The following is a 23579-nucleotide window of genomic DNA, read 5'->3' on the forward strand; positions in this document are numbered from 1 at the left end:
GGGTAAATTACATTGATATTTGCATGTTGAACCTGGAGTTACATTCCTAGGATACCCACCACTTGGTCATATATGTTATTCTTTTTATATATTGCTGAGAATTCTATTTGCTAACATTTTGTGAGGATTTCTGTATCTATCAATGAAAGATATTAATCTGTAGTGATTTTTTTGTAATGTCTTTGGTCTTGGTATTAATAGTAATGCTAGCTTTATAAAATGATTGGGAAGTGTTCCCTCTTTGTATGGAATTGATGTTTCTTCCTTAAATATTTGGTAGAATTTGACCTGTAGTTTTCTCTGTTAGGTTTTAACTACATATTCAGTTCCTTTGTTATTCTCTGTTAGGTTTTAACTACATATTCAGTTCCTTTGTTAGATATGTAACTATTCATGCCAGCTATTTCTTCCTGAGTGAATTTTGATAGTTTCTGTCTTTCAAGGAATTGGTCCATTTCATCTAAGTTCTTGAATTTATGGGCATAGAGTTGTTCGTAGTTAATTCTTTTTTATCCTTTTCCTGTCTGTGAGGTCTGTAGTGCTGACCCCTCTTTCATTTCTTATTTTGGTAATATGTATCTTTTCTCTCTCTCTTTTTTAATTAGATTGGCTAGAGGTTTGTCAGTTTTATTGATTTTTTTTTTTAAACCAGCTCTTGATTTTATGGATCCAGTTTTCCATTTGATTGAGTTCTCTTTAGTCTTTATTCTGCTTGCTTTGGATTGGTTTTGCCCTTTTTTCTCTAGTTTCTTAAGATAAAAGCTAAGATTATGGATTTGATACCTTTCTTCTTTTCTTACTCTAATCATTTAATATATAGATCTCTCTCTGAATTTAAAGCTGCATCCCACAGTCTAAGGCGTTTGTTCCTTTGTGGGAATCCAAGAGGAACGTACTGATGCAGTTCATGCCCCTCCAGGCACTGCTGTATCCCTGCCCCTGTTGAGCACCGTTAGAGAGACTTTCTTAGGACTCTCGCTGTCTTTTCTGTGAATGCCTGGTGGAATTTGTGAAGACAAAACCTGCAAAAAGTGTGGACTACCCCTATATTAGCAGCACACCTGCCCCCCCAGGGGGTGCTTCACCCTCTCTCACCATACACAGTCTTTACCAGTTTACCAGCCACACCAGCTGAGTTCTTCTTACCAGTGTGCTGCTGTGTCTTGTCCCTGTGTGCCAGTATTCATGTCTCGTCTCTCCCTGCAAATACCTCAACTTGCTTAGTTTCGGAGCCAGTTGATGACCCTTCTACCTTAGCATTCTGATGGGTTCAGGACAAATTGAGAGCCTGCCATTTGTCAGCTTTTTGTTGTTGTGAGATTCGAAATGATACTCTTTCCAGCTCTCTACATCCCCAAGCCTGTAGCTTTGTTTTAGAGCTCTTCTGCATTTTAGGTGATGAATAGTGTCTGTCCCCCAAGACAAACTGATTACCTCTTGCTCTGATGGTAGTACTTAGTACATGCTTATGTTACTGAATTTATTACACTCTACTGTCATTATTTGTGAATCTGTCTCTGCTATTAGCATGCTACTTGAAGGAAGCAAGAGCTGCATCTTCTCTATACCCGGTGCTCCCTGATCAGTGGAGGGCATTCCATATATGCTTATGGAATAGAATTACAGAAGATTTTTTATGTATTTTATTTTTTGTTTTTTTATTGTGGTGACTTTGGTTTATAACATTATATAAATTTCAGGTGTACATTGTTATATTTTGATTTCTGTGTAGCTTACATCATGTTCACCACCCAAAGACTAATTGCAGTCCGTCACCACACACATGTGCCTAATCACCCCTTTTGCCCTCCTTCCCGCTTCCCTTCTGGTGACCACCAATCTAATCTCTGTTTCTGTGTGTTTGTTTATCATTGTTTTTATCTTCTACATATGAGTGAGATCCAAATTACAATAAGATTTTAATTTTAATGTTCATAGCATAGTCCTGGTACATTTTAAGATGCTGAATAAATATTTGTTAGTTATTTCACAAATAAAAGGGCTTATTCAGAAGTTACTTAGAAATTGAGTTAGTTTACGTTTGCCCAAATTTCCACAGTTAAAAAAATTCGTTCATTTTAAAAGTCTGATTTAGTCATTCCTGTCATTAAAAATCTTGCTACCCTTTAGACAGAAGATTTAGTTGCATGAATTAATTAGTTGTTCAACAAATATTAATGGGGTTGAATTATTTTGTGCTCCCATTGGCTTTTTGGATAATATTGTTTACCTGAGAACTTCAGAGCAGTGGGTAGTAAATTACTACTTTTTTTGTTTTTAAAATTCAAATAGGACTAGCCATAATTGAAAGAGTGAAATAATATTATCTTGGTAGTGTTTATGACTAGGTCAGCTTAAGAATAATTTTAGTTCTATGTCTTGAAGTGAACGAAGAAAAGACATTTTTTTCAATTTAACTGCATCTTTTCCAGATCAAATTTTCGCCGGTAGTTAAAAAGTTGTTTGTGGTAACTGCGGTGAGTGCTGTATCTGTAATTTTTCTGGCCCATCACTTTAAAAGAAGACGTGGAAAGAAGAAAGGAAAAACATTACCATGGGAACCAGAGCACCTCATACTTGAATACACTAAAAGAGCAGCATCAGACAAAGGTATGTAGAAATGGCTGAATTACGTCTGCAAAGGAGATTTCATATGCAAATCATAACTGAACTGCAGTGATTTCATGTGTTTTAGTTTCCAAAATTTCCTTCCTTAATATTTAACTCACTCGTAATACCAATTAATTTTAGAGAGATTAGAAAATACACATCAGCAAAGAGAAAAAAATCGCTTGAAATTCTGCCACCCAGAAATAACTACTAACACTATTTATATTTGCATTTAAAGATCACATTGAGGGATAAAATTTTATATTATATACAAATAAATTTATATATATTAATTAAAATTCTGATTATACCTTTTGTAACCTGCTTTTAAAATATTTAGCAATATGTAAGAATGTCTCTCCAGGTCAGTAAATATGCCTTGATGCTGTCATTTTTAATATGTACTTAGTGTTAAACTTAGTGTACACGTGTACCCTAGTTTATTTAACCACTTCCCTATTGTTCCCTTTAGGATGTTTTTCCTGCTTTGCTTATACTTGTCTGATTATTTTCTTGGTATATAAAGTTCCTGAAGTAGAATTCTTGGCCTTTAAAGGATCTATAGTTTTTGTTAGGGATATGGTACATTTTGCCAAATTGTATCAATAAAAATAATTTCTTGAGTATGCTGGATTTCTTAGTTTTTAAATTTTTAATTATTTTTTAATGTTTAGTCTATCATAAGCTTTTGTGATTCATTTGTCCAGCAAATAATTAATGAATGACAATTTTGTGCCAAGTACAGTGAACATTACAGTAGTGATGATGGCTTTGACTTACTGAGATTTTCTTAGCTGTCAGGTGCAGTACTACATGCTGTGCATTCACTGTGTCGTTTAACCTTTATAGCAATTCTATGAATTAGGACTATAATCTTATGTTGTTGTTCCCATTTTATATATAAGAAAATTGAGATATGGGAAAGTTAAGTGACTTGCTCCAGTTTGTATAACTAATAAGTGCCAGGATTTGGATTGGGGAGTGTCTTAACTGCTGCATGAAGATAAACTAAGACAGCATGTCTACCCGAGATGAGTGGATAGATGGTTAGGGGAGACAGACGTATAGAAAACTAATTGCAGTGTAACGCGATATGGGTAAGTTTAGATGTGACTCAGGAAAAGAAGTGCTTATGTTTTGTTAAATTTAGAATTTGAAGGATCATAGTTGCAAGTATTTTTATACTAATTACAATAGACCATTCGAATACTGCCCTGATTAATTAGATGAATATTTTATTCTTCGTTTCAGAAGCAGATTTTAGCAGTGTTAACAACATTATATAGAGATGTAGATTTTAATAATGTATCTACCTTTAATAATTTACACAATTGAGTGAAATGTGTTTTAAAATCAGCTTCCTGAGTGAATATGACAGAAACTGAAATTTTACCGGAAATTCATCATTGCAGTTATTGATACTTTTAATGTTAATATGTTTGATAGGTTCAAGTTGTTCCAGTAGTAGACAGAATTTGACATTATCTTTAAGTTCTGCCAAAGACAAAGGCCCTCAGTCTTGTAACTATGCTAATGGAGGACTTTTCAGTAAACACTCAGGTTCTGCACAGAGTTTGGCCTCTGTAAGTAAAGAAAAAATTTTGTTATTTTTCTTACGTTTGTTTATATATCCATTGTTATCTATTGTTTTAAATGTCATACAGTTATAGATCCTCTTAGTATGGAAAGAACCTTCCATTCTTTCAGGCATCTGGTTGTGCCTGTTTTCTTCAGGCAGATGAAAATGTGGGCTTAGGTTTCTCAAAAGAGGAAGAACCGGAGTTAGAGACTTGGGAGGCGTTGCATAGAGATGAATGAAATAATTGGCTCGGTGGATCTTGTTAGAGAAGGGAAAATGCTAAAGCCTTTTCAATTTTAGTTATCATTTAGCAGAGCCTCAGTACTGTAATAAATTTTAAAAGGAAAATAAGTTAGTTATCTCAAATCAAAGTAGGTGTGGGTAAAATGTAAAAGTAAATACTTAATAACAACAGTATAAAAATAACCGCTTTATTTTATAGTGGAAATAACTGATTTATGTTCAAAATCTTATTCTACTTTTGTATTTTTGAGCAAACAAAGCCTCAGAATATTTAAGGTCTTTTGACTCCTAAGTTTGTTTGAATATAATCAGATTTTTTTGTTCAGGTAGAGATTACATGGTTTGTTTTACCAGGAATAGGATTTATATAAATAATTTGTAAATATGAAAGATCACAAAAGAGATTTAAAAGTAACTTCTGTCAATCTTATTTTAGGTCCAGAGTGTCAATTCTTGTCATAGCTGTGCTTGTGGCAATTCTAATTCCTGGGACAAAGCAGATGAAGATGATGTTAAACTTGTTAATATTCCTGTGACCACTCCTGAGAATTTATACTTGATGGGTAGGAATAACACAATAAAGTTTTAAGATATTGTGCTCATATTTAATGTGAAAAATAAAGGATGATGATTTGTTTTAAGGGAAGTAACTGTAGTTTAAAAACGTTCTTATATGGGGCCGCCCCAGTGGCACAGCGGTTAAGTGCGCACGTTCCGCTTTGGTGGCCCTGGGTTTGCCGGTTCGGCTCCCGGGTGCAGACATGGCACTGCTTGGCAAGCCATGCTGTGGTAGGTGTCCCACATATAAAGTAGAGGAGGGTGGGCACGGATGTTAGCTCAGGGCCAGTCTTCCTCAGCAAAAGTGGAGGATTGGCAGCAGTTAGCTCAGGGCTAATCTTCCTCAAAAACAACAACAAAAAAGTTCTTATATTTTTTGAATCTAGTCTACATAACGTAACCTATTGTATTAGTTTCCTGAGGTGCCATACCAAATCACCACAAACTTGGTGGCTTTAAACAACAGAAATTTATTCTCTCAGCGTTCTAGCGGCCAGAAGTCTGAAATCATCATCACCGGGCTGAAATCAAGGTGTCCTTAGCGCCATGCCCCCTCTGGAGGCTTAGAGGAGAATCCATTCCTGGCCTCTTCCAGCTTCTGGTGGCTTCTGGATAACTCCAGTCTCTGCCTTCCTCTTCGTATCACCTTTTCTGTGTGTCTCAAATCTCTCTCTGCCTCTCTCTTATAAGGAAGCTTGTGTCTGTATAAGGATTTAGGGCCTGTCAGATAATCTAGGATAATCTCCCCATGTTAAGATCCTTAATTTAATCACATCTGCAAATCTAAGGTGAGGCAAGTTCTGGAGACTAGGGTCTGATATCTTTGGCCATTATTCTGTTACATTCACGTAACCTAATCTGTTGACTGTTGTCTAATGAATCTTATCAGAATCTACCTAATCTGTTTTATTTAGCTGTCACTTGTGTTCTTATATCTGGAAAAGATTTTAAATAGAAGGAAGGCCTGTGTTTTACATCTCAGCCTTCCTCTTGGCTTGACCACGACCTGTCTAGAAAGTCTCACTGGAGCCCAGGAAGACAAGCAAAGAACTTAACATCAAATCAGATTCAAATACTTTTTCAAATGCTTTTTCCTGTTCTTCTCTACTCTATTTATGGCTGTATTCCTTTTATTGGAAATGCATACTAATTAAAAAACAAAACCAAAAAACCTTGATATAGTCCTGGCCAATGAGCAGTGAAGGGGATGATGGCTTGGCAGAAGGACTGTGTGTCTCTGAATGCATTCCCACACTCTAGAATGTTAAAGACCGTGTCATCTCCAGTGGTGTCACCATAGCTACTCCTGCCTGTGGGCAAAGACGTGAGAGTCATTTTGCCACCTTTTCCAAAGGTATCCGGAGAGTTAAGGTCATTATGCTTCTAGATTATTCTAACTGAGGCTACTAAATCTACACTCACGGCTTCTGTTGGAATATTGAGAGTTAGAATTAAAGAGAAAGAGAGCGATAGAACTAGTATAGAATTCAGAAAGAACTAGAGAGGCTGCTGGGAGTCTCAGCGTCGTAGAGTTAGGATTGGTAGGACCCTGTGGATCACCTGATCACCCTCCAGGTGTTTCAGTTCCCTTTACAAGATTGGTGACATAAAAAAAAAGATTGGTGACATATGTTTGAATTCCTGTTACAGAACTGAAGACATGTGATAGTTCGGGCCGTGTTCTGCAGTGAGGTGAGAGACAGTACTTCCTGAGAGGCAACTTTTATCTTTGGACAACTCTGCTGTTAGATAATTCTTCCTTATGTTTAGCCAAGATAATCAGATGGACAGAAAATAGGTGGCATGAGAAAAGGATGAAGGAATTAGAATTGTAGAGCTTAGAGAAAAGAGAGTAGACAGTGATGTAATTGTCTTTTAAGTGCATACATTTTTTAGAAGTTAGATCCTGGCAGCAATTCTGTGAAACAAGAAATGAAACAAGAAAATGAAACAAGGAGGAAAGTCCTAAATTGCATTTAAAGAAGGTTTTATTTGTCTAGAGTTGTAGGTTCTCCAGGTAATTGAAGCAATGATTTTAGAGGAGAGAGATTCTTTACTATATCTTAAAAACATCTTGAGAATAACTTGTCTAGATCCTTAAGCATCTTTTAAAGATCTTTTCCTAAAAGGAAAAGAATGTTTGTATAGAAAAATTGAAGTTTTGAAATACTTTGGTTTTGTTTGAAGTACATAGTTATTTTGGTTAAGTCTTTTTTTTATTTGGAGAAGAAGAGAGACATACTCACCTATTTTCCCACAAAAGCTTTCTATCAGCAGGGATATGAAATTCCTAATTAGATGGTAGCCCTTTATGGATTCTTCCAGTAGTCTTGTAGATTTTTAACTCTGTCTTAGCAATTTATCTGTTCATATCAGAAGTTGGTATCATGGTGGTTTTAGATACCTTTTGGTGGGAAAAAAGATAGAAAAGACTTTATTCTAGACTTGTATGCTATTGTCTTTCCTTTCAGCTTTACTCTCTCCTTCTGAGAGTCTCTTATGAACCTCATAGCTTCTTATCAACTAGTTTCTTCTATTTATTAGTTTTCTTTTTAATTTGGCGAGATATTTTGAAAGATAGTTGTGTGACTGAAAATTAGCCATGATTGTTGGACTTTCGATGAGTTCACGATATTGTTCTAGAAAAATTGCAAGCACTATATACATTTGAGTTACATTTTTTAAAAAATGAAAATATATTGGTCATTTCTCTCTGATTTTTGGTTGACTAGAACTGTGGGCCTGGAATATATTGGGAAATTAAGATTCTACTCTGAAATGATGTGAGCATAAAATTATACTTTAGTGCCAAAATTACAGTCAGACTGTGCTTTTGATGATAACTGGATGAAAAACTCCTCAGACTCAAAATGATTTTATTTGGCGTTGGTTTTGCTTATTTACAATTGTGCTGTTCTTAATTTTTAGGTATGGAGTTGTTTGAAGAGGCCTTGCGTCGATGGGAACAAGCGCTCACCTTTCGAAATAGACAGGCTGAAGATGAAGCCTGTGGTTCCATTAAATTGGGTGCAGGAGATGCTATTGCTGAAGAAAGTGTAGATGTAAGGGTGGTTTATTTGAGAGGGGTCTTCATAATGTTGGAAAAATTAATCAGTGTACTTGCTTTCTGTGGCATTTAATAGAATTGGTTTTTCTTTCTCCCTCAAGATTATATGGGGGTGTTTCTTATTGGGCTTTTTCTGTTCAGTTAGTTGTTAAATCCCAAATTTGCAACTCATCATCAAGTTTCCTGATTTTCCAAGAATGTATAGAATTAAGCAGATGTGTGAGTTCTAAAGGAATTTTTAAAAGTCTGTTTCGTGCTTTGGATTTAATTAAGTACCGTTATATTCATAAAAATCACACAGAATTAGCATTGGACTGGTACTTCTTGGTCGTCTAGCCTGATAATTCTCAAACTTGAGCATGCATCAGAATCTCTGAAAGGCTCGTTAAGACAGTTTTGGGGGCCCCACCCCCAGAATTTCTAATTCAGGGGGGCTGGGGTAGGTCCTGAGAATTTGCGTTTCTAACAAGTTCCCAGATGGTATTGATGCGGTCCAGGGACCTTACTTTGAGAACCCCTGATCTAGTCCAACTCCTTACTGATAAAGAAACGGAATCCCTGAGAACTGATGATTTTGCCGAAGGCACAGCTGGAACCCAGGCCTCCTGACTTCTATCGCAGTACTTGCACCACCCAACAGTAGTTTTTTGTATCCCTCACTTTCTCTGCCTTTCATTTAAAAGTGGAAAATGTTTAGACTTTTAACATTAGAATCTAACATTTCTGTGTGTACTTTTTCTCTCCCTGTAGGATATTATTAGTACTGAATTTATCCATAAGCTTGAGGCTCTGCTGCAAAGAGCATATCGTCTGCAAGAGGAGTTTGAAGCTACCCTTGGGGCATCTGATCCTAATTCTCTTGGTAATGATATTGGTAAGATGGATATTTTATATGGTTTTTATGAAATGTGTGATTTTCTTCTTTTGTACTTTTGGAATCATTTGCTCAAGTGTATTTATATGGTTCCATATCTTTTAGAAAATAACCAGGAGAAAAAAAGTTCTATCATATTTAGTGGGTTTTTTTCTTAGTTTTATTTTTCAAGTGAACTTAATGCCCTTAAGATAAAAATTCAATTACTTACATAAGTAGGATTGTGACGTTGTTTTAAAATTATCTTCTAAGTGAAAAAAATCCCAAAGTGTTGGAGGGAGGTAAAAAAAACAAAAAACAGCAATATGAAAATGAGACAAAGACACACCACATCAGAAATGTGCATGTAGCTCATGGCATGCATTTAAAATACTGAAGTCATTTTATTTCCTGGACTCCATTTAATTGCAGGCTAGATTTTGATGTAAGTAGTCAATACATATATTATTATATACCTTTGTTTCCTGTTTTAAAGAGGAAAGAACTTTGAACAGACTTCTTAAGTGAAGTCTTCCAAGGAAAAATTGATTAAAATTGCTTCCTCGACTTCTGTAAATGCTACAAAGAATGAAATAAGACAAAATTATATTACGTCTCTTTGTTAAAAATAATTTGTCTTTTTATTTGGGGAGCATTGTTGTTTTCCAATAAAGAAAAAAATGTTTAAGAAGTGTTAAGTTTTTCCACATTTATTTCTGAACATAAAGTACTGAAAGTGGCTTACATTTTGAGATGTTTGCATATCTATGTATTTTGAATTTAGACAAAGGATTTCATTTCTATTAGAATTATGAATTACTGTCCATATGTCATGGTGAGGGCTATATGAATCCTCTTTGTAGGATTCAAATATTATTCATTAGACTTGAGTATTTTTTAATAGTTTCTCAGCTCTTAGACTAGGTATAATGTTTTGACATGGAGATTACAGGCCAGGAAAAAAGTAGACAATATTCATGTCAACAAATAGAATTTTTCAAAGCCTTCTTTTTATATTTGTTTCTTTCTACATAGTTTCTTTTGTAACTTGTTAGAATGGCAATTATGATAGTAAGTAGGAGAAAGAACAGAGAGAAGGAATTTTAAAAGAATTCAAATGTAAAAATGGCAATGGAACAACTAGAAAAGATAGGAAAGTGGTTAAGTGGAAAGGAAAGCCACAGAGAAGAAGTAGGAAAAAATGATAAATATAAGGAGAGCCAAGGAAAAGGGCCCAAGATTTTTAATGTATTGTTCACAGAGTGGAGGCTGTGCCCTCCCTGTTCTAGACTGGGACCCATAATCAATCCATGTATTGGGTTAGTGTAGGTTTGGAATAAATTCCTGACCCCACCCGTGTCTTAACCTTGGCTGTCATGGGCTAGTAGGCTGGCTGTTTTTCCCTGCAGCCTAGCAGTGCTGTGGCCTGTTATTGCCCTGGAGATTGCAGTTGCCATGAAGCTGTTATAGTTTGTTCCTTCTTGGGAATTGTTTGGATATTGTTCTGTTATTCCAAGTTCCATTTTTGAACTTCTGGATTGAAAGAGCTGAATCTAGGGCCAAGACTCTAGTAGGGGAATAGCTTTGTTATATCTATTAGTTGATATTAATCAAACTTGGTTAGAAGTCAGTTAACTCTCCTCATTCTCTAAATCAAAATTCATTTTACACATTTAATTTATATTACTGAGAGGCAATTTATAATTAATAGTCATAAATAAAGAAAGGCTAACAAATGCCTTCAGGGGCTCCTGTTGATCTGACTTCAGTGAATACTTTATTGTTTTGGAATTTGCTGTGTCTTATTCCATAAAATAAATTTTTTTTCTCCTAAGAATTTGAAAGGTTTTCAAAGTTGGAAGATTTCTTAGCAGTCATCTAATTTGTCTCCTTTTCCCCCGTTCTTAATATCTAACACCACCACTGTTCGCATGTTACCGTGTACCAGGCCCTTTGCTAAGGCCCTTTGTTTTTTCTTTGCTGGGTCAGGCACTATTTTGAGTGAAAATTATCTCACTTAATACTCACAGCAGCTTTTATGAGATATATATATAAATAAATATAGTTATCCTCCTCATTTTTCAAATGGGGAAAGAGAGGTACAGAGGTATTAAGTAACTTCCCCGGAGTTACAGAGCTATTGAGTGACAGAACCCAGGTTTGGACCCAGGCAGGCCAGCTTGAGTCCATATTCTTAGCTGCTGAGCTATATTGCCTCACCACTTATAAGAAAGACATCTTCTTTGAATGGAAGGGGTGGCTGAACTCTCTGTGACAAAGTTCCCTGTAGAAATTGTCGTCTTGGAGCAGGCAGCCTGGAATCCCCACAGCTGCCCATGTAAGGAAACTTATTTCTAGTGGTGGTATAATTTATTTAGTCTGGCTCTTCCTTTTCTTTAAAAATTTGTCCTTCCTCCGTAGCCATGTGGGAATCTGCAGTTAGCTCGTGTGTCTTTCCTCCGCTCTGAGGCCCTTTAGGCATCCTGGACAGATTTCACTCACTTTGTAGAAGGGAGTTATCAAGGTTTAATCCAAGAACAAAAAAAATGAACTGTTCTGTTTACCCGAGGGGACTAGAGGAGAGGGCCCAGCATGCCCCCTGAGTTTCGTGGATAGCGCGTTAGTGACTTACCCTGATAGATTATGCTTTGGCCTGTATCTGCATGATAACTAAAGTACAGACTCAAGATTCAGACTTCAAACCCTGGCTTCACCATTTATTAGGTGTGTGATTATATAACTTGTCTAAGCCTCAGCTTCCTCATCCAAAAAATGGGCGTATGTAGCTATTTTATAAAGTAATTATAAAGATTAAATGAAATAATACATATAAAGTGTAGGAACAGAGTAATAAAGTTTATTGGCTTGGCATTTGGAGCTTGTCTGGGACACTCTCGGGAAGAGCATCATTTAACCTCTAGGATATTAGGCTATGGGCTTCTTTTTGTTCTTATTCTCCCTGCCTCAGCCTATATTTGCTCATTTCAAGGTAGTCTAAAATTTCTGGTTCACTGCTTTTCATGTTTTCCAGTGATGTTATAATTTTCTTCATTAAAATTTTTTTCTGTCATTTTTAATGGGCCTGTGGGAAGAAGTAGATGCCTGTGCTCTGTCTACTGTCTTGAAATAGAAATTCTGGACATTATGATAGCGGAGTCTAAGGACCATGTTAACTTTCGTAATGTTGCTAATACTGAGCTGATGGTTAACTAAAACTTCTAAACTCTTCTTTGTTATTGTAGATTTGTTATTGTTAAGCCACATCTTCCCTCATTTGTTCTTTGCAGATGTGTTGTGGACCCAAGGTTTAGATGTTATATTTATTATTCTTACTAAATTGTCATTTCTGAATGACGATTTTAAATTGTTAAAATAGTTTTAGACTTTGATTTGACATTCCTCTAAGCTTTCTTGCACTTTCTAGTTTGGTCATTTGGTCTAGTTGGTCATCAGTGCTCTCACTGAAACCATTAACAAAAAGTGTTTAAAGGAAAATTTGTTTTCCTCTACTCAGCTCTTCTGACACCAAATGTTTGGGTTTTGCACACCAAGCAACTCTCTAGTTCTCTGTGAACACCAACTGGGTGTCCTACAATTTAATCAGTTCTGACTACAGCTACCCAGAGTTAGCACAGAGCCCACAGGTTAAGGGCTCAGTCCCACAAGACTGCCCCCCACTCCCGTACCAATCACAAATGCAGGCCTCCTGTACTGCTGACAAACTGTCTATGAGTTGAGGATTCCTACAGCTCACTCCTCGGGCTCAAAGCTTGGTAATTTGCTAGAAGTGCTCACAGAACTCAGGGAAGCACTTTACTTACTATTACTGGTTATTATAAAATATATAACTCAGCAATAGTCACATGGAAGAGATGCACAGGCCAAGGTATGGTGAATGGGCATAGCTTTCATGCCTCTCCAGATGTACTGCCCTCCCAGCACCTCCATGTGTTCACCACACTGAGAGCTCTCTGAACCGTGTAGGTTAGCATTCTTATGGAGGCTCCATTATGTGGACACAATTGATTGTCATTGACCATTGGTGATTAACTTAATCCCCAGCCCCTCTCTCCTCAGGGGTGAGGGTTGGAGGTGAGAGTTCCCACCTTCTAATCACATGATTGGTTCCCTTGGCAACCACCCCCAACCTCCAGCGTTACCTCATTAGCATAAACTCCACTATGGTTGAAAAGGGGGTCATTATGTGAATAAAAGATGCACCTCTCACCCCCATCACTCAGGAAATTCCAAGCGTTTTAGTAGCTCTGTGCCAGGAACTGTGATAAATATATATTACGTATTACATCACAGTATCTCATCTTAAAGTGGACAGGGCCAGAGTCAGAGATCTGAGTTGTCACTTTCCAGTTGCCTTAGGTCACTAAGAATTGTTAAGACACCTTGATGTCCAACTGGCTATAAACTCAACTGATTCTACTTTCGCACTTCTTTTTTATCTTGATGATAAAAAGATCACAGGATACTTTATTATATAGCATATTAAAACATATTTGTAATTTATCTACTTTAATAATTTAGGAAAATGTAAAAATTGTTTTGGAAAAGAGGCTAATATCAGTTCACATTATTTGGAAATATTGCTCATGCTGCGCTTTTTTGCAGGTAGGTATTTGCCTTTGAATATTCATAGCTGGTTTTACACTCAGTTGCAAATCATCTTAGTTTTGGAAGGCACATGTGTCAGGTTTTATTGGCAATAGTAGAGCCTCAGCAAAACTTATTTCACTAATTTGGAATTCAAAATATACACAGTACTTAATTTTACACTTGTACCGTCTATAGTAGAGTAGTTTGCTGAGTTAACATTTTGGACAAGATCATAGGAAGTCAGTTTAAATCTTCCTCAGCACAGTTCTTTTACTATGGTTAAAATAGTCTTAGCAATTTTTTTTATATAACAGTGTGTTTATTAAAAGTAAATTATATCCTCTTTTTAAAAAACAGCAGATCCTTTAAAAAACTTTTGAGTTGTCAATATTACAGGTTATTTGGTTACTTTAGGTAGGTGAAGTTAATAAAAGTTTAACAAACGTATAGTATGATTCTAACACTGGATTATGGTGATGGTTGTACAACTTTATACATTTACTAAAACTTACTAAATTGTACAGTTAAAAATGGAGAATTTTACAGTATGTAAATTATACATCAGTAAAGCTGTTAAAAATACAGTATGGTTGTGTTAAACTAATTTTAAGTAAGTAAATTTTCATGAATTTGAAATAGAGCAAAATAGCACCTTATACTAAAAGTTTTAAATAATACAAATCCCAAAAATTTTTATAAAATTCATCAAAAATCACTAGTTTCAAAGCTAGTGGGCCTGGTGAATTATAAACTGCGTTTACTCTAGGTGGTGCCACTTCAGCTGGTAACCAGAAATCCTGAGTGTCCTTTGTCAGGATCCTGTGAACCATGCTGTTGTTTACATGCAGGGGAACTTCTGCAAGTGATTATTGTGTTGTTATTTTTACTTTTATTGTTAAATTTAGAATCTTTTTTATATTCTGTAATGTTGTTACCCAAGTGGACATTAAATTAAATGAGATAAATACTGAAAAGAAGATCAAATAACTGCTGATGCCCCTGCTATTATTTTAGTACAGAGCATGTTGGAAATATTGGAACTAATGCTGAGAAAATCAAACAGCAGAATTAATGCAGGGGCATTTCTATTTTAAAAATGAGAAACTTCTGGCAATCTGGCTCTAAAATCACAACCACTCTAATGTACAACTAAGCCAGGCTATCATGTGTGTTAAAAGAGGAAGTATTTTTGGATAGTTGGGAAGGAAGTGATAGTGATACGAAAAAACTTTACTACAAATACTTTATGTTTTTAAAGCATTCTTAAAAATAGATTTTATTATAGATATTTGTTATGCTTTGAAACTATGCTTGAACGGGCCGGCCCCATGGCAAGTGGTGAAGTTCGGCGTGCTGTGCTTTGGCGGCCCAGGGTTTTGAGGGTTCAGATCCTGGGCGCGGACGTGGCACTGCTGGTCAAGCCGTGCTGAGGTGGTGTCCCACATGCCACAACTAGAAGGACCCACAACTAAAAATATGCAACTATGTACCGGGAGGCTTGGGGGAGAAAAAAGGAAAATAATATCTTAAAAAAAAAAAAAATGAAACTATGCTTGGAAAAGAAATACAGCCCAATAGTTGTAATTTACTCCAACCTCTCTTTACACTTACTCCTGTAGGAAAATGGGTTTGAGTTATGTTTTATGGCACGAATTCCTGACATAAAATGTAATCACCATGTATTCTCCATTTCCTCTTGCCGTTCTGTACTGGTATTTCTTTAACCATTCTGAATGAGTGCATCGTTATTGGATATTATGTTTGCTCTTACACGCCACAAGTTTACTCCTGGCTTAAACAATAGTTATATGTCTGTTCCTCTTATTATAAAGTTATAAAATGAAATGAAGATTCGAATTAGTTCTCTAAGAATAAAATGAGTTTTCTTTCTTCACTTATGAGACTCGTTAGTGTTACATGCGAGGTGTTGACATCACTAGAGGGCAGCACGTTTTATGTGCGCTTCGAATGTCTGTGACTCATCACTGCTGTGCTGCGCTGCTCATAGCACTGGCAGTTACATTTAGGTCACATTCTTTTTCTGGTGTGTTTTGTATACACCTGCTGCTGTAACTCAGGGCAAGACGGAGTGTGGACGTTATGCACAGAAACTTGAAATAACGTTAACGTAAATTTCCGTTAGTGCACAAGTGCTTCTAGCTAACAGCATCTAAAAGTGTTATGTTTATTTGTAGTTTCTGTTTTTCAGAGAATTAAGTTACAATTTTTAAATTATAATTGTGAAGCTTAAATGAGATAATGTGCACATGGTAAACACTTATCTATTCGTATAGTAGTTATATTCCAGCATTTTTATGAGGCCTGTTTTAAGATTATTTAAAAAATGCGTGGTTACAAGTAGATGGATTTCACATGTTCATGACTTGTTTTACAATGATATTGTTCAGTCATATTCTCCAGACAACATTCTCTTTTTCTGAGAATTAATTTGATTTTTCTCATATTGTAGTACCATAAATTTGCATTTTTCTGGAACAAGATATTTAAGCCTTATTTAAAGTTATTTATTTGAGAAAATAAAAAAAATGCTTTTTATAAATCTACTTCTCTGTGTTAGAAAAGAAACTGTCATATGAAGGACAATACTTTGCAAAAGTATTTCTTCTCGATGTAGCTAAGATCATTGGCTTTCCTTGATCCCTGGTCTTGCCATATGCATCGGAGGAAAACAAAAAATGGTAATGGATATATACTCCTTGCCAGCACATCCAATATTTAGCAAATTCTGTCGATTCTGCCTCGTAATACAGTCCTCATTCATTCTCTTTTCTCTGTCCCCTCACTATATTTTGCTTGGATTTAATAATCTCCTACTTGGGTTCCTGCCTCCAGGCTCTCTCCCTACTGGTACATCTGTATCTTGTTTCTGGAATTCTCTTCTTGGTGCAGAACTCTCACCTTGTCACTCCCAGGTTTTCAGACCACTTTTCTGACCTATTTGTTTTACTGTTTCTCGTATACTCCAGCCAAACTGAACAAAGTCTCTTCCAGAACTGAACTGCAATTCATGTCTAAGATTTTAGTTGTATAATCAACTCCAGATTTTTAGTAAATTTTCCATGTTTTTCTTTTTTCCATTCTTTTGCTGATGCTGTTCTTTGCATAATTTAACGTGCTCTGAATCACTTTTTTCTGCCTATGGAACATGACTCTGCTCAAAGCTACTTCCTCTGTGCATTCTTCTCTGCTTTTCAAGCCATAGGAAATCTCTCATGCCTTTCTCTGTTCCGTAATGATGGCATTTCTTAATCTTAGGCTTACCATTTAAAGACTCATCTGTCTCTCTGGGTTCTGAATAAATTGAGAACACAAAAAGAGCCGGATATCGGTTATAAAATAGTATTAACTTTATTTTGAACTTTTTTTGCTAGTGGCTGTATTGGACAATTTGGTACGGCTTCCTACGCTTTCCTCTTTTCCCCTCGAAAAGTTCTCTGGAGAAGATCTGGGAATGCAGAGCAAATTCCTAGCACGCTTACCCAGCCAGCTGTGTAAGGATTCCCTGCCTGCCTTGCAATCCCTACCATCACTCTGTCCAGCTCAGAAGAGTGAGATCCAGCACTAAAGTGATGGGTTTGCAGACCTAGACCTTTCTCTAGAAGACTTGAGAGAGAAAGAGAGCAAACACCGGTGCACACCGGGAGCCATGCAGTGAACGATGACTCATCTCATTTTCTTCTGTCCGTAAATGGTACTCAGGTTCTCTGCATTAGCTAAGTTACACTTCTCATAAGGAGGACCAAATGAAGAGGTGAAGGGAGCAACATAAATTGTTGTATCAGTATAGCTTCTTCCTGGAGGATGGAGTGGAAGTCTCATTTAAAATATGAATTTGTGGGAGGTTTAATGGTTTCCTCAATGGCATTGGTTACTTTCGACAGGACATTATAATTATTTATGTATATACCCAGTCTCTTATATTAGACCTTACGCTCCTTGTGGGCGGATGGAGTGTTTAATTCTGTTCCTTTCACTGCCTGATATTGTGGCTTTTCTGTAGTTAGACTCTCAGTAGGTCTGTGGGACTTAACAAGATCTTTATCAGACTCACCTTTGTAGCTTTTCAGCAACGTGGATTCCTAGGCTTTGCTCCAGATCTGCTGAGTTTGAAATGGAAACTTGGGGGGTGGGCCTGTGAAATACATATGTATTTCTTAGTTCAAGAGGTGATTCTCAGTGCATTTCTGTTTAAGAGGCCTTTCAAGTAATATATAGATACATGGATGGTTAGGTGGAGAGAGACAATGGATGACATTAAGATTTTCTGCAATAATTTTAAGTAAATTGGTATTATAATTTCAGTTTATTGTTAAATATAGAACTTGAGTTTATTTTCAGTTAAGTGGAAATTTAACCAAAACTAATTTCTTTAAAGGATGTGAGGGAAATACAATGTATGGTTCATGGCTGTTTTCATTTAAACCTTCAATATATGGTTACAGTGCTGCTACCAGTAAGTTTATTTCTCTATATAAAAGTTGCAAAAACTATTGGTGCTTTTATTCCTTTTTCCTTTCCTTTCTGTGGAGGATTCTCAGGTCTCTATGGCTGTAAGGTTCGTCGTTGTTGTTTTTAAGTTCCCGTGCCTTTTTCTTCTCTACAAAGTGAAAGCCCAAGCATAAAGAAATGTATAGAGAATATTAAAAGTTTTATCAAATACTAACATTTTGCCACATATGCTTCAGATTTTAAACTAATGAACTATATTATTGCAGGTATAGTTACAGTAACCTATGAATCTTTTCCTGATTCTATTTCTCTCTTGTTTATCATAAACCTGTACTTACAGTTAATATACATCATGTTCCAATGAACGTGATCACCTGTGATTCTTTGTGCATATTTATAGGTGTTTCTGTAGGACAGTTTTTTAAACTGGAGGTTATAACCTATTAGTGGTCATGAAATCAGTTTAGTGGATTGCAGCCAGCATTAGAAATATATCTCAGTGAGTGCATTATATATATATCTGTATATGCATACATACATATACATACAACATGTATGTACAGTACACACACACATATATACACACATACATATATATTAGTTTTATGAAACTTCTGTTTCCTTTATGTATTCATGTAAATTTGTCTACTGGGTTTCAGAATGTATTTCTTACTTTGGATCATGGATAAACAAGAATGACAGCCACTATTATGGATGTGGAATTGAGAGGTTATCAATTATGCGGGTCTTCAGCTTTAGTAGATAGCACCAAATCACTTTCTAGAGTCTTTGTCCCCATTGAAACTTCCACTGGCAGTACATATGAGAGTTCCTCCTCATAACCTCATTTTGTTTAAGGTCTCTCTGGTTGTACCGAGATTTTTAATTTTAGTGTTACCACATTTATCAATCTTTCCTTTATGAATTTATGGTTTCTGTGTATTGTTTAGAAGATGTAAAGAGAAATCTTTTGTATTTTATTTGGAAAGTTTTAAAGTTTTGCTTTTCATGTTCAGGTTTTTAATCTGCCAAGAGCTGACTTTTTAAATGTAATGTGTGTCCTTACTATTTTTTTATCAATATTTGGTTAAGTAGTTGCCTCAGCACCATTCACTGGAAAATGTGTTCTCTTCTCACTGATTTAAGTGCCTCTCTGATCTGTCGAGTTGTCTTATATGTGTGTCTTTTCTGGAGGCTCCATTTTGCTCTGTTTACAGTCTGTCCCTTCAGGTTTCAAAGTGTTGCTGTAGCTTTGTATGGTTTTACAGTGAGTCTTGACACCTGGCAGACTGAGTCCATTCACTGTGTTCCTCTCTAAGAATTGCTGTGGCTGTTCTTAGCTTTGCTTTTCCATGTGAAGTTTGGACAGCGTGTCAAGTTGGATGAAAACCCCGCTGAGGATTTTGATTATTACATTGTGTTTATAGGTCAGCTTGTGGGAGAATTTGCATTTTGATAATATTAATGTTTCCATCCACAAACACGGTATGGTTCTTCATTTAAGTTGTTTATGTCTTTCATAATTTTTTATAATTTTCTCCATAGAGGTCTTTATATCTTTATTCCTAGGTCCCTTATAGTTTTGCTATCATTGTACATGGCATCTTTTTAAAATTTTTGTTTTCTAATTTTTTCTTGCTGGTATCTAAAATGTTGATATTTGCATTTGAATATTATCAGCAATCCTTGTGAACTCTTATTAGTTCTACCACCAGTAATTTGTCTGTAGGTTCTTTTGGAACTTTTATCTAGACCACATATCTGTGGGAGATGACATGTTTATTTTTATTTCTTTGTTTCCAATTGTTATGCTTTCTCCCCTCCCCTCCCCCCACCCTTTACTGCTCTGGGTAGATTCTTAGAGTCTTTTTGCCTCTGAAGAGAGCTCTGTAGAAAGGAGGACCATGACTTAGCTGGCCCACCACACACAATCGAAGACTGTGCCCCTGGGGCTGGCCCCGTGGGTGAGTGGTTAAGTTCGCACCCTCTGCTTCGGGCTGCCCAGGATTTTGCCGGTTTGGATCCTGGGCACGGACATGGTTGCCACTCATCAGGCCACATTGAGGCGGCGTCCCACATGCCACAACTAGAAGGACCTACAACTAAAAATATACAACTATGTACTGGGGGCATTTGGGAGAGAAAAAGCAGAAAAAAGAAAAAGAAGATTGGCAACAGCTGTTAGCTCAGGGGGCCAATCTTTAAAAAAAAAAAAAAGACTGTGCCCCTGTTGCTATAGCCTCCTAGTAAGATACAGGAGAGTTGATGGCGGGGACTTGTGAAGACTACTAAGACAAATGATAGCTTAAAAAATCAACTGTGACTGTTTATTTAACTGTTTACTGTGTGCCTTATATGTGATAAAATTCGGATGAAATAAGGGCTAAACTCCCTGTCTTCAGGTTGCTTCTGGTCTGATTGGCTTACTCATATGAAGCCGCTAGAAAGTGATGTAGGTGATTATATACCTCAATACTGAGCTATTTCGTGAGACTCAGCCTAAGCTCCCTCCACAAAGTAGAAGATTCTTCTTTTAACTTGTCCTTCCCACCTCCATTCTTTCCCATACTTCCCAACTGAAGGGCCCTCAGCCTGTTTAAGAGCCTAAGATAAGAACTTGAAAGTAAACAGGTCTGGTTGGGGACATGCGGTGTCTTTGGTTATCTGCTGCTGCTTTTGCTGAAATATCTGATCGTCTGTGAAATTCATTTGGAGACCCATATATCCTGAGTATCAGGTAAGAAGAAGATGTGTACGGTCCTGTTTGCTGCATGATTATATTATTTTTCCTTAATAAGTAAATAATTCTTTGAAAAGTGGCTGTAAATGGGTAGTAGATTCATAAATGTTTTAGTATTTTGATTCAAAATACACATTTATGCTGTATATATTTAATTTTTGTACATACCAAATATTATACAATAAAAGTATTTTATCTTTCATATTAAATAGAAATTTGTATTATTATCTGAATTATTTTGGTAAAAATTAGACTTTAGTTGATCACAAGAACTAGTAAGAGATTGATGGGATTAAAACCTAATACCGTGGGGCCAGCCTGGTGGCGTAGTGGTCAAAAGGTTAAGCGTGCTCTGCTTCAGTGGCCCAGGGTTCATGGGTTTGGATCCCAGGCATGGACCTACACACCACTCATCAGCCATGCTGTGGCAGTGTCCCACATACAAAATAGAGGAAGATTGGCACAGATGTTAGCTCAGGGACAATCTTCCTCAAGCAAAAAAGAGGAAGATCGCAACAGATGTTAGCTCAGGGACGGTCTTCCTCACCAAAACCTAAAAAAACCCCTAATACCAAGGGAATGATTTATACTTTAGGAAACTTCTGTTATCATCATATCATGCAGGGTATGCATCATTACATGGTTTGGTAGTTTATTTCAGTGATGATACATTCAGGAATCAACATTATTCTTTACTCACTTTGGTTAGGCTGTTAGGGCAGGGCCAAAATGCTGAATTTAATACCAGTGTAAAAATAAACCTGATTAACAACAAATGAAGCTTGCTCAGAGTCTCTTGGGGACATTATTTTGTTGATACTGGTTTACACAAATAAAGTTCAAGCTTATTAATCTACACTTTATATTTCCTCTAAAATTAATTGGGCTTCATAGTTTGTATGCTTACATTTTCTATAAAGGGTAGTGTGTATTTGCAACAGCAGTGTTAGCAGGCAACCCTGAAGCCATAAGTTTGATAAATGTTGTTTTTTTGGCTGAAGCAAAAGGACTTTGAGATTCTTTTATACTGATGTGCAGGAACAAATTTAGCACTTAAAAACAAGCCAGGAATTTTCGTAGCTTAACAGTATTGCTTTGCATATTTCAGATATGTATTTAGGCTGCTTTATAACAGAATGAACTCATAGAATCTTAGGTCTGGAATATTTATTTAGCAAACGTTTGATTGCCTCATATATGTCAAACATGGTATAAAGCAGTGGAGAGACAAGGATGAAGATTTTATCCTTGCTTTTAGGCAACACAGTCTAGTTTTGGCGATAGGCATTAAAAAATTATAGAGAACAGTGCAGTAAGTGCTGTAATAATGTGTTTAGAAAGTGGTATGAAAACACCAAAGAAAAGGATGTGATTATTCACGGGGGAGCTCAAGGAAGGCTTCACGGGAGAGACTTGGAGAAGGATGGTCTGCCAGGAAGACTCTTGAGAAAAGGCATTCCAAGCGGAGGGAACAGCATGGCTCAAGGCATAGAGTGGAGCCTGTTTAGGGAGCTGTGAGTCGTTTGGTATGTCTTGGGAACACAATATACGTAGGGGAGTGGTGGGAAGTGAAGCTGGAAAGGTGGGTAGGAGACAAATCATGAAGGTCCTTGTGTTGTACCTTTAGGTGAAAGGGAGCCACTGAGAATTATGAGAAGTCATAATCAAGCTTATATGTTTGCAGGAGATTATGGCAGGGTTGACTGGTACAGTTTAAATATTTTATCTATCTTTCTTTCTGCTCTCATGCAGAGGATTTCATTGAGACAGTGAGACATCCTCTGAGGGAAAATTAGAGATTTTTCCAGCCTAGTACTGACTGCACAAATTCTCTGGCAGAGAATAGGAAAAGCTGTAAAGTGGGACCTCCTGACCGCTAGAGAGACTTTCTTCTTTTTTTGGTAAGCAGCCAGATAGAACATTTAGCAGTGTGTTAAAGCTTGGGATCAAGAAGAAATACCTCAACCTATCATCTTGAGTCAAATGTCAGACTGCCAGAGTTGACGCTCTAAGACCTTGCCCTTTTCCTTTCCTGCAGAATCACTGTGGTTGGAAGATAAACTCCCTGAGCGTTTATTTCTGGGGAGAGACAGGAATTACAGGCTTAATTTTTAAACTCAGACCTCTAAATATACAGAGTGCAAGTTGCAGAATATATGAGAAATTTGGCCAAGTAATTTCCTCCCATGCATTAAGGCTCCTAATCTTAATTTCAAAGTGTTTAATAATACTACAAAATGAAGCCTAAGTCAAAACAGGTTCAGAAATGGAAGCAATATAAAGAAAACTGCTGGGGCGCCAGAAGCAAGGGACGTTCCTGCTGCTTGCCGTTATCTCTTGTATTCAAGTTACCTCTTACTGGCTTGGATTCTAAGTCCAGGACCTTCACTAGCCCAGACAGGGCCTGTATGCGATGTGGAAAAAGGTCTGTAACTCGTCGGGAAGGGCACCTTTGTGAGAAGAAAAAGGTTCACCTTCCTCCAGGAAGATGCAGGCCCAGGATATGGACTGGATTTCTGCCCCCACTTCTCTCTTTGGCCAGAGCCCTTTGTGGAGTGTACAGAGTGACCACCTGTTCCTAGTGGCCCTGCTAAAGTCTCCGTAACTGCAGACCTAATCTTAATCTCTTTTTGCTCCACTTTAGGTTATCTAGTCACTTGTTTCTTTTCCTAAAAAGAGGTAGAGATGCAGGTGTATTGGCAGCTGTGTTTCCCAGTTGGGAATCACAGTTGTTGCATTGGCCAATCAAGGCCAAGTTTTCGATAAACCGGAAGCCAGAGCCAGCTGTTACAGAAAGCTCCTCGCGGGCAGTGCCGCAGGAGCGGGCGCGTTTGTATGCACGTTCCTTCAC

General features: G+C 36.9%; 1 protein-coding gene across 1 annotated transcript in view; it reads left to right on the forward strand.

The window, feature by feature from the left end:
- MIGA1 (mitoguardin 1) overlaps nt 1-23579 on the forward strand; it is a 77099-nt gene that overhangs the window by 17983 nt on the left and 35537 nt on the right. Inside the window, exons 3-7 of the mRNA XM_046645557.1 lie at nt 2433-2610; nt 4057-4193; nt 4869-4995; nt 7919-8052; nt 8808-8931. Of these exons, the coding sequence (XP_046501513.1) occupies nt 2433-2610; nt 4057-4193; nt 4869-4995; nt 7919-8052; nt 8808-8931 (700 nt within the window). The remainder of the gene's footprint in view (nt 1-2432; nt 2611-4056; nt 4194-4868; nt 4996-7918; nt 8053-8807; nt 8932-23579) is intronic.

Source organism: Equus quagga, chromosome 18 (assembly GCF_021613505.1).
Source record: "Equus quagga isolate Etosha38 chromosome 18, UCLA_HA_Equagga_1.0, whole genome shotgun sequence".
Classification (NCBI taxonomy): domain Eukaryota; kingdom Metazoa; phylum Chordata; class Mammalia; order Perissodactyla; family Equidae; genus Equus; species Equus quagga.